This window comes from Lycorma delicatula, chromosome 3 (assembly GCF_047948215.1).
Source record: "Lycorma delicatula isolate Av1 chromosome 3, ASM4794821v1, whole genome shotgun sequence".
NCBI classification, from domain to species: domain Eukaryota; kingdom Metazoa; phylum Arthropoda; class Insecta; order Hemiptera; family Fulgoridae; genus Lycorma; species Lycorma delicatula.
Window position 1 is genome coordinate 24,786,257 of NC_134457.1, and position 12,554 is coordinate 24,798,810.

At 29.7% G+C, this 12,554-nt stretch overlaps 1 protein-coding gene across 2 annotated transcripts in view; it reads left to right on the top strand.

Annotated features, from left to right (window-relative positions):
• The first annotated feature begins 6,361 nt into the window (after positions 1 to 6,361).
• LOC142321457 (E3 SUMO-protein ligase ZBED1-like) overlaps positions 6,362 to 12,554 on the top strand; it is a 45,734-nt gene continuing 39,541 nt past the window's right edge. For both annotated transcript variants that reach the window (XM_075359551.1, XM_075359552.1), the window contains exons 1-2: positions 6,362 to 6,619; positions 8,322 to 8,596. In XM_075359551.1, coding sequence (XP_075215666.1) covers positions 6,556 to 6,619; positions 8,322 to 8,596 — 339 coding nt within the window. In that variant the 5' untranslated portion in view covers positions 6,362 to 6,555. The remainder of the gene's footprint in view (positions 6,620 to 8,321; positions 8,597 to 12,554) is intronic.

The following is a 12,554-nucleotide window of genomic DNA, read 5'->3' on the forward strand; positions in this document are numbered from 1 at the left end:
TTTTATTTTAGTACGTAGTTATTTTTTTAACATCCTCTGATTTATTAAATTTTCTTCTTGCTTTTGTTTAACTTGCACATCATATTAAATGTACCAGACCATCTAAATCCTAACAAAAGGAACCAATCATCTGCCCAATAACTCTTATCATTACCTCTCTGGTGCTGTGTAGGTTTTGTATAACTGCGGATAAAAATATCCGTGAGCTTATATTACCATAACCTTAGGACTGATAGCTTATATACATTGCTTGACTGGTAAAATGTGATGCTTCATCTACTAGAACATGTTGTTAGTTTTTGTGCTCATTTCATGTTTCACTAAAAAAGAAGGGAGATCTGAGTTTATACTCCATAAATTTTCTGAAATGAAATTTAAAAAAAAGGGTCTATAAAACCTTAACCCAAGTATATCACAAATAATTCTCTAAGAATATTTACTTTGCTACTTTTGTCATATTCTTTACAATTTGAACACTTTAAAAAAATAGTTATAGTTAGTAAAGTTAAGTACTTAGGAAAGTAAAATAGTTATAAGCAATGGTTAATAAATCCAGTTGTAGATAATCTTCCAAAAATAGTTTATAAACAACTATTATTATGATGAAGATGGAGGAAAACCTCTTAAAATTACTATAATATTATCTACTATAGAAAGATAAAACAGCAATAAATTTGTTAAAATATTCATGATTAAATACTTAATCTCTAACTTGTTAATCAGTAATTGATTAAGTTAAAAAATTTTATAAATAGATTAATCAATATTATTAAAAATATTGGGTTTTATATTTACAAAATTAATATTTTGCTTAATGGGCAACACAGCAATGATAAAAATAATTGAACTGTTGCCGCAGTACCATGAACTATGTAATCATAACCTAAATTGTACAAATCACATACATATTATAATATGTATGAGGTACCAAACTTATTTTAAACATACAGGGTCATTCACGTGAACCAGATGTTTTTGAAGTGGGTTGTACTCAGGCGTTCGTGGTGGGAGGGGCATGTGGCTGGTGTCTGACGTTTCCTTTGTTCATAGCATTTACATTTTAGTCGTTGAGATGGAGCCGTGGACGCTAGACCAACGCCTGTACGCGTATGACAGTTTTGTGCGAAATGACGAATCTGTAACTGCTGTTCAGCGAGATTTCCGCCGTCAGTTTAATATCCATCATAATTCAAGTGTCCCTTCTCATAACACAATATAGCGATGGGTAAACAACCTTCGAACAAGTGGTTTAATATTGAAGAAAAAACCACCGGGTCCCCGACGAACTGCTAGCACTCCTGAGAACATCGAACTAGTAAGGGAAGCCATTTTCAGAAGCCCACACCACTCTATTCAGAGGCATTCAGCAGCGCTTCAAATGAGCACAAGTACGGTAAGACGAATTCTGCATACAGACCTGCATTTCCATCCTTACAAGATAGCCATCGTGCAGCAGTTAAACGAGCAAGATTTCACGCAGCGATTACAATTTTGTCGACAAATGCTTTCCATTTTTGAAGAAAATGAAAATTTGTTATTGTTAATGAGTGACGAAGCCCATTTTCATCTGAATGGCTTCGTCAACAAACAGAATTGCCGGTATTAGACAGAAAGAAACCCACATCAGCTTCACGAGAGACCACTTCATAGCCCAAAGGTGACTGTTTGGTGTGCAATAGGAAAGGTCGGTGTTATTGGACCATACTTTTTTTAAGAAGATGACGCTGCCGTAACTGTAACAGCTGATCGTTACATTGCGATGTTGAATACGTTTTTCATCCCTGAGTTACGAAACCGGGGAATCGATTTTCAAAATGTGTTATTCCAGCAGGATGGAGCTACAGCGCACACAGCGAGGGCAACGATGGCTGTTCTCCGTAACTTGTTTCCGGGACAGATCGTTTCTAGATTCGGCGACATTCCTTGGCTCCCTCGGTCCCCCAACTTGAGTAGTTGTGATTTTTTTCTGTAGGGGTTTCTGAAATCGTGTGTGTACGGCAATAAACCGCGTACATTGGAGGACCTAAAGATCGCAATTCGTCATCACGTCACCCAGATTGATGTAAACATGCTGCAAAGAATTGAGGCCAGTTACCGTGAAAGGCTACAACAATGTATTCCCCAAAATGGACATCACTTGCCGGACATAATTTTTCGTTCATGAGTAAGTAACAAATGCTTTAATTTAACAAGTGTTTCAGTACCAATAAAACTTTTTTAAAGTAAATATTCAATTTTTTATGATTATTTGAAAAACATCCGGTTCGCGTGAATGACCCTGTATATGAGGATTATTTATAAATTAACCTCTTGTAGAGTAACAAGAATAAACAAAATATAGTGAAAAAAGTTTAATATCTACAAAAGTTTCATACATACTTATATTACTTCTCAACATAATCCCCGGCTAAATTCAAGCATTTGTACCAACTTGTCTTTTTCCCTCTTCAAAGAACAACACTACAAAAGTACCCATTCATCCACAAGTTAATCATTACTTTTGAATTGTTGTTTAGCCAACCAATTTTTCAATTTTGTGAATAGATGAAAATCATACAGTGGCAAATCAAGGCTGTAAGAGGGTTAGTAAAAAATTATTACTTAAACTTGTTTAGTTGCCATCTATTGCTAGTGGCAGTTTGAGGTTACATATTCTCATGCAAAAAAATCCCCCTTTCTTAGCATCATCCCTCACTGTGTATATCACTCTCTTAAGGTTTGTCAGCATTTCACAATAAACATCTGCTGTTATTCCTGTACCTGGCTTCATTAATTTTTCTCACAAAATCCCTTTATGGTCCTAAAACATGTGTTTGCATTCACTGTTTGAATTGTTTTGTCTGGTACTGATGATCCAAATCCATGTCTCATTACTGTCAAGAAATTCACTTCTTAATTCTGTTGTTGCTGAAGAAAAGTTAATGAAATTCCCATTCTTTTCATTTTGTGTGCGTTGTAAGTTGTTTCAGTAGTTATCTTGTACAGTACTTACAAAAAAACAGCTGTGTGGAACAATTCAATAAAGAGTGGACTTGAAATTTAATGAAAATTTTTCACAGAGGCAGTAATTGTGAAGTACTATTTATCACAAATGGCATGTTCAGTTTTTTCTAGATCATTACTTAAGAGTAGAATGTCATCCTCTTAACTTCCTCATAAGTAATTACAGAGAAAAAACAAAGCCACTTATTTAATTTCAGCAATTAAAAAATATAGATGAAGTGTAAAATTTAAACTGTTAATTAAAAGATAGTTTATATATTTAAATAAACAGCATTATACCAAGCATAAGAAAATAAAATTTATCTACTTTGCTAAACACCTAATAAAATCCATAATGTAGACAATGGAATTAAATACTCTTTGGCAATACAAAAATGAATAAACAGGGTAAAGAGGTAAATAACTGGAAAAAAATTTTATGTTTAAAAATAAAATTAATTAATGAAATATTAATTGATTATCCACTTCATATTTAGATTATTATTAATTAGATAAACGTACTATAATTACATCCCTTACCACCTATGATGCTATGATAGAAGGGCACCTGATCATGAAAGGAGGGATACAATAGAACAGTAATAAAAAACCTTAGTTTACTGTTTGAAATAAGGCAGAATATAAACTCTGTCTTAGAAATAAGTATTATTTAGAATATATTTTTTTCTATAGTAGCATTTAACTCAAAAGAGTCCCCTATGAAAAGCATCACACTTTCATAAGAATTCTTTTTTATTTGTATAGGAAATTTCTCTGACAAAATTTTTTTCCACATGAAAAATTTAAAAATAGTTTATTATAGATCTTTTTGTCATCATTGCTTAGATTTATATAATGATATACAGTCTCATTAAACTGAATATCAGAGTGAAAATGTTATGGTAAAAAAGTAACATGTATTCCCACATTCTAGAGAGTAAATTCATACTTATTAGCCGTCTATAATACACTTTGCATTCCTTTTTTTTTATATAGACAAACGTTTTTTTTTTCACTTTTATATTTTGTTTAAGCATTTTTTACAGGTAAGCAACATTTTTATTTTAACCACTTCCATATTTTAAGTATTAATTGAACTAAAAAAAGTGTAAAAAATAATACTAACTTTCAAAACCTGTACAGAATATAAAAAGTTTTAAAAAAAATACTTTTTCAATTGTATCTTATCTTGTAATTAATTGTATATTCTATGGTGCTGCTCTGATCAAGTTTGTACCTTAGTTTCCCTTCATCCATCCAGACAAATTCTGGAGAAGTTTTTTTTTTTATACTTTGTGTAGCATACTATTCATTTCTTACATGATCTATATAATGTCTTTAAGTTAATTATTTTACAGTACAATTGTTTGTTTTCTCCAACCAATTTTACAGCTACTGCTGAGTCTGGGCGTGTTTGGGCAAAAACAATAACTGCTACCAGCTTGCCAGGCCTTACATAGCTGCACATGTAGTACAGTGTAAATGTACCAGAGACATATAGTATGGAACAGACTCAGGTTGAGCAATCCTGAGACTTATGATTAATTGAAACCCAACCACCAAAGAAAACCAGTATCCATAGTCTAGCATTCAGATCCATATAAAAGCTACAGCCTTTAGGATTTGAATTTTAGAACTTTGGACTTCAAAAACCCGCTGATTTTGTGATGATGAATTTAACCAGTGGGTTTACTTACAATATAATTATTGATTATAATTTATTATTTGTTAACAAAAAGAAAAAAAGCAAATCATTATTTTTCTTTTAAATCCATATGAACAAGCCCTTTTTTACACTGCATAAATATATTTACCTCAAGGTTTATGATGGCAACTACCAAATTGATATTAAGATTGAATTGCAACAGATTTAAAGGTAATAAAATAATTTTATGGTAAGGAAGTGCCAGTAATTAAAAATATGGCCTTATTTTTCTGATCAGTCGGTTCAAAATAAAGTTAATAACCTATCTTCCTATTTAGTATTTTATGCAGTTCAGTTTAAGGATAAATATCTCCAAATTTTCATAAATATAAGCCTGTTAGAATTTTAAATTTGTTGTTTATCTGTAAAAGATACTCAAACAAATGATTTTTTTTTAGGTGAATCCAAAAAAGGACTGATTTTAGAGTTTGATTCTGAAGAGCTTACTTTTTCCAGTTATTAATTATTAAGTCCTAAGCAGATTGTTTCAAACTGTGAAGCACTATCATGTATTTTTAAAGACTTACCATATCAGAAGTCATGCTTTAAATAAATTGATACACGATTCACTAAATTTATTCTTTTTTATTTTTACAAAGATACGATATATATTTGTAACTGCAGTTTTATGAGCTATACTGGGTTGTTATGAGGAGAATATTATTTATACATTATAAAGAAGGGTTTTATAGTGCCAGATTCCTTTCAGATGTACAAGTAAATAGATTATTTGCAGTTATGACAGTTTCCTATCTTAAAAGAATCTTACTATGTTGAGTTACCTCCATTACTAACATAGGTTTAAAAAATTATAAAAGATCTGTTCAGTATAATTTAAATCTCATGTACTAAATTTGATAAAATAAGACCATTATGAGGAATAGGTACAAATTATTTTTAAATAGGTAAACAAGAATTTGTTTTATAAAAGTTTGTCAGATCAATAATGTCCAGTAGTGGCAAAAACTTCAATTTACAGTAATTTAGCAGAATAAATAAAAATTATATACATCTTAAGTTTTTGCCTGTGTAAAATAAGTAATGATTTGATTTTGGAAATTGTTTAAATTGTAATTTACTGCACCAATAAATGGATAATCCAATTTGACTCGTATCTTCTAAGGACCTACAGTACAGGAGTTGTAACCCTTGGGTTCATGATTAACTGTAAGTTCTGCATGATATAACTGAAAGAGGCACTTATAATGTTAAGAAAATTAAAAATTGACTATAAAAGTAGATGTTTAGTTATAGTTATTTAAACATTTGACTGATTTGTTTAGAAAATTATTAAAATCTAATTGATTCTCAATGTTGAACATTTTTTATAATCAATTATCATTTTTTATAATGACTATTATTGATAAAAGCCGTTATGAATAATAATAATAATAATAGTTATTGGTCCAACTAGCAATTTTTAGTATTTTTATTTAGTCTTTAAAAACCTTCTCTATCGTTTCGTGATTTAACCTACGAAACATATAAGTTATATTAAAATTTATATTGATAAAAAGGACATTTATTTTTTGCAATCAACCAAGTTTGAAGCTAAATTATGCCACCAAGCATTAACTGCAGCGATCGCTACCTGTTGGCGGTAAATAGGGGACGCCATGTAATCACGTGACGATTTCCGATGGTCGATATCGGCTTTGTTCGTTTAATACTGATGCGTTGTTATACTGAGCTACCGAGTCGTCACATTTCTGTTTCGGAGAAAACCGATACCGATAGTGAAGTGATTGGGAGTCGATATATTATATTACAAAGTAGTGAATGGTATTTTCGTTTAATACCGATTCGCGGTAAATTTGTAACGGGTGGTATAAGTAATTGCATGTATGGTTAAGTAACTGTTTGTGAAAATGGGAACTCCTAAGAAACGTTTAGTTTCAGTCATTGAAGCTGCATCAGAAAACGTCCATGACGGTTTGTAGTGTTTTAGGATATTTTTTATTGTTTGTATATATTGTGCGCTGAAGAATAAAATTATTTAAATTCATTTGCAGTTTTCTATTTTTTTATCGCGAATTCAGAAAATACATAATCTTAAAATTTGATTTGACTGGAATTGTAATCCACTTGTAATAAACTACTGGTGTCATGAATGGGGTTTTTAAAGGAGAAATAAAAAAAAATCGTTAAATCATATGATACCGTGCTTAGCTTTCCGCCGAATTTAGGTTAGAGTTGAACATACTGGATAACCCAAAATGAGGACCGAGTCAAAAGGCATCAACTGATCATTAATAAACGATTTTCATGTGTACCTTGCAGATACGGTAACATTGAAAAAATAACGTCTGCACGAACTTTTAACCCGGAAGTTTACTCGTAGTTATAATTTTCATATAATACAATGGTCAGCCCTTTATTTAGACTAGATTACAGAAATTGTGTTGGTTATTTATGTAATGTTTATAATTCCGAAAAAAATAGTAAATATAATCTTAAATTATTTCACCCATAATTGAAGCTGTTATTTTATTACATGAATCCGGTTCATGTTATTGTTATTTTATAGCTGTGTAATTATATTAGGAAATAGTAAAATTGCCAACATGTTAATAACTGTGGGACATTGGTATTATATGAATTATTTGTTGACTAAAAAAAATATGTTTTCTCCAGTTTCATAAAGAATTTTAGTTGATAAACTTGTTCAATTAATATTTATTGTCAAAATTTACCACTGCTGAACTTGCAAAATGTTATATCATTATTTGACAGTAATGTTCTAAAAAAGAACTATGTTTATTACCTTGATACTATTTATATGTATTGGTGTGGTGGACCTTTGGTTTTGTGAAGGATTTCTTTATTTTAGAATAGCCCAGTTAAATTAATTCCAGGATTATAATTCCACTTATTTATCAAAAACCTAGTTTTAATTCTGAGTAATTACGAGATAAAATTTTAATTTTTTAATAGTTTAATATATCATAAATTTAAATATCAGAAAGCAGGTTTAGCCAGGTGTGACCTGTGCTAGACCAAAGTCTTTGCCGTGAATTATCAGTACTCATAGACAGTTATTAGCATTCAGTTTTATGAATTTTGGCAACCTGTTCAAATGCTAATCTGTTCTGCAGAGAGAGGTTAGACTTTTGCGGATAGAGGAATAAACCATAAACTGACCTAAACAGTTGTCACAGCCAGACTTGGAGTCAGCGCTCTTTGTAACGTATTATCTATCATACTCATGACTAATAGCATGGACATTATCTATCATACTCATGACTAATAGCATGGACATGTGGTGTAGTCTCTGTGTAGCGATTGTATTTCTGTTTAAACATAAATTTGGCCAAGCGTCCTATGAGATTATGTTAAGTGTTGCCATACCTTGATATTTATATCTCTCCACTAAAGTCTGACCGTAACTCTAACCTCTCTCCATAAAACAAGTCGCATTTGAACAAGTCTTGATAACTCACAAAACTGACAGTTAATTGCCTAGAATATTGATAATGCACCTTTGCACGGGTCACCCATTGTTCAAACCTGTTTTTCTGATACTAAATGTATGGTAAATTTAAGTATGAACAAAACTAAAGTTGATCAAGTAATTACTTGATCAGATTATCTTGTTTAACTTAATTTAGTTTTTTTTTAATGTATTTTGTTCCAGTTAAAGTGGGATCTAGCAGCGCTAATAGTGATTTACATGAAAAGCAAATATTATTGACACAATTGTTAGATGATAAACATACATTTGTTTATAAGAAACTTGTTGTTCCTATGAATATGAGAAGTATTTATTGGAAATGTTACGGATTCCCTGCTAATGAGGATGGTGAAATATTGACAAAAGTTAAAATTGTTTGTATATTGTGTAAAACAGTTATATCATATAATGGAAATACCAGTAATCTTAGAATGCATCTAAGAAGTAAGCACCCTCAGGTATGTTTAAGCTTAACACTTTTTTAATAAAATATGTCTTTGGTTTGGTATATAGGTCAGACAGATAGTTTAGTTCCTGCTTATTACTAAAAAGTTCCAGTGTATGTATTTTATTTCTTTTAGATTAGGAACCTGTTCTTTGGGGTTTTCATACATTTTCATTTTTCTGTTTTTTCCCTTTTTAATTTTTTCCTAATCATTATGGTGATTTAATTTTTTTAAGTGGCTATGGCTATTAACCTCTAAAAATGCTGGCAACTTGCTCTGAAACTGGACCCTGCCTTGTTCAGCTGCTGCAATCTACAATAAATGGTTAATAAATTATGGCTTCAGCTTGTATTTTACCCTTACATTATTTCCTTTAATTTCAAGGATGCCATGCTTTGAGACATTCCAGGTATTCTAGAAGAACTGTTACATTATATATTATAAAGCTGTTTGCCATCTTATCGAGGACCAATAATTAATTTTTTTTTTTTTGTTAATTGATCTTCATAAAAATTATTTGTGAAGTTTTTACAACTTAATGTAAATGGCTCGCTTCTCCTCTATGAGTACCATAATAATTTTTACATTTTTGTGATAACCAGCACCAGCATCACTTAGACGTTCATTACATAATTCGTGGAGCAATAAATGTTAAACAAAAGTAAAACTTAATTATAAAGATAAACATAAGATAAGATTCATTTTTAAACATGGTGTAATCTGTTAGTATACCTTGCCTTTCGACTTCATAAACTGGCAGTAGATTAAATAAAAGTGTTGTGATCTGTTTGTTCCCTCACTCTTGGATTCTATTTATACATTTACTTTTCAGTTGTGCAGTGTACTTCACGTCGATATTTTAATTAATTACATTAATTAACATGAACGTATGGGATTTTCCAGTACTGAAGAAGCCACGATTGTGTAATGGATAAGGATATTCTTCTGAAAGAATGAAAACAAATGTGAAAATGATAACATGATTTTATACATAAATGAAGCTGCTACATGGCATTGCAAATAAACGGGCAAGCTGTAAAAAAATGAGCAATGTATGTAAGAATTTTAATCTCCTGTTTATGTAGGTTTGCTTCCTTTATTTGTAGACGTACAAATTGACAAGTATGAATGGTGCAAAGAATTATAAACGGCAAAAAATATTGTAAATTTGGATAATTATATGGGATGTGTGTATTGCTTTTGTCAAAACCTGGGGTTACTGGAAAATAGATATAATTGGTAGAATTTAGAAGTCTACAAAAATCTGTAGAGGAAAAATCATTTGAATCCATCCTAGGGGCACTCGAGCAGTACTGACTGTCCACAATATGTATGTAATTAAAAAAAGTGAGTTTACTTTCTATTGTTTTTCTATTTCAATGTTTTTATTAGTTGGATTAATATAATAAAAGTTTTACTTAAAAAAAAAAAAGAACAATTTGTAGTGGTGTGTAATAAAAAATACTGATAGATTATTTCTAGGTCTTTAATCATCTAGACTGATATTTAGCAAATTACAAAAAAAATAATATCACCCTCTATCAAACCAAGTAACAGAACTGTTTTCATTAACAACACAACATTTCGGCCTGTTTGAAAGGGCCTTATGGGTCAGTCCATTTGAAGTGTCCCAAAAAAACATAGCTGGTTGCTTGACCAATTCAAAAAAAAAAAATTGAAACTTACCCACTTGTTTCCTACATGTTTTAGATTCTTAAAGCTACTTTTTTTTAAATTTTTATTTAAGCAGTTTACCTGTGGTGGCCATTTTTGTTATGGTGCGCACTCCGATTTTTGTGATTGTAAGGGTTTATGGAAAAAATCATAACTAAAAAACTGTTGGTCCTGCAAGGATGAAACAAAAAGCAATTTAATCATATTTTCTCAACTTAAAAGATTTGTCCAGTGGTTTATTTACCTATCTCTCTGTCTATGAGAAAATTACCAATAAAGTTCAACATTAAAATCAGTGAAATTTCCCTTTTGGTAATTTTTTTCAAGAGGCAGGGATGGCATACACAGTTTGAATTATTTTTTTATATATAGGTATGTGTTAGTAGTTTTACCATAAATAATATTAATGGTGATATACTACCCCTAATGTTTATGAATTTTTGAAAACTAATTTTTTTTTTAAATTCAAATTTTAGCTTCAAGTAACTTTGATGGAACTAGTGATAAAAATCTCAAATTTGTGCAACTTGCAGTGTTTTTGCAGATGTTTATGGCAAATAAAAAAGTTCCTTGTGTATTGCACTAATAAAAAAGTTTTAACCTCTCAAAAATCATGAAAAACCTGTTAAAAGCAATACCATTTTAACTCTATAAATAAGTACTCCTAGGGGGTTTCTTGTCTTCTTTGTACCTTACATTTCTTATTTATTTTTTATATTTAGTCCCTATGTTGAAGTTGACGTCTTCAATATTTTTAAAATTGTTTTTTTTTTTTTTGGTCTTTATTTAATAACTTAATCAATTGAATATATAATAATTTCCACTTACCACCTACTTTTATTATTATGTCCGAGCACTTTCAGATATTATCCATCATCAGGAATATTTATATGTTATGGATTATAATTATTTCCTTCAGAAATTAATATATTTGATGAATTTTGAATTTTTTATAAATAAAAATTTTAAATACAACGATTGATTGTCAAAATGTAAAAATAATCATAATGTAATGTAATAAATGTAAATAATAATAATCGACCATCTGTCATGTGAGTATGAAACTCAATTGTTATGTTTATTGGTAAGAATTAGTATAACCAACCTAAGAATCAATATTATTGTTCAATATTTGTTTAAATAATACATCATTATCAATTTTGGTTTGTTCATTTATCAAATTTTTATTATTTAAATATATGTAATATTTTTCAATAATATTTGTTTTATGAAAGTTATTGGAATGTTGAAGTATAGTAATACAATTATCTGGGTTGTAATTATGATTACTTTCTAAGATATGTCTAGCAAAATTGGATCGTTCTTTATTTCCTTTATTTATACAATTAATGAGTTCATTAAATCTGATTGAAAAAAGATTGGTATGTCATCCCGATATATTCCCAATCATAATTTGCGCATTTTAAACTATATATACTCCCTGTTTATCTAAATTAAATTTATTGTTATGTTGTATTATTCTATAATCCATAACACATAAATGTTCCTGATGATGGATTAATATCCAAAAGTGCTCGGACATAATAATAAAAGCAGTTGGTAAGTGGAAATTATTATATATTCAATTTATATCAATACCAACGGGCCATGATTAATAATAAAAATTAACTTAACCAATACTAATAACCTAATATAATTTTGATTTAAAAATGCTTGTTAAACTTACCCAAACTGAGATTGCAATGAGTAGCCTACATCTTTTTTTAAGAATTAATTTCTATTTTTATATTGATTTATTTTTGTAAATACTATAGAACAAAAAATAAATTATAGTAAAATTTTAATTATTCTTCAATGAAATAGCCTGTTTTTGTAGCATTGAAAGTTTATTATTTAATGTGGTTAACCAACAGCTGTGGTGGTATCTGTGCTGATAAATTCCCTTGAAATTGTGTGATAACAACCTGTCACTGTAGTTATTTCAAGTAATGTCAACTTTCTCAGGACTTTGCAGATCGGTACCCACACTTTGTCTTGTTGAAACCTTTGAAATGGTGTACGTGGTCCGGCTCGGTGGAAAAAATGACCATCATCATGTTCGAGGCTACTTTTTACCACTTCTCTAAAAAATTAAAAATTTTTTTTAAATTTAAAAATTTTATATTGTAAATTAAAATTAAAAATTGCATGTAACTGTCTAAAGTTACATAACTTTGGCTAGCTAGTCCACATGCATTTCAATTTAATTTTATTATTGATTTTAATTTTGACCTTTAATTTAATTTTATTAATGACTTCATATTTTATATATATGCAATTTTTAATTTTAATTTAC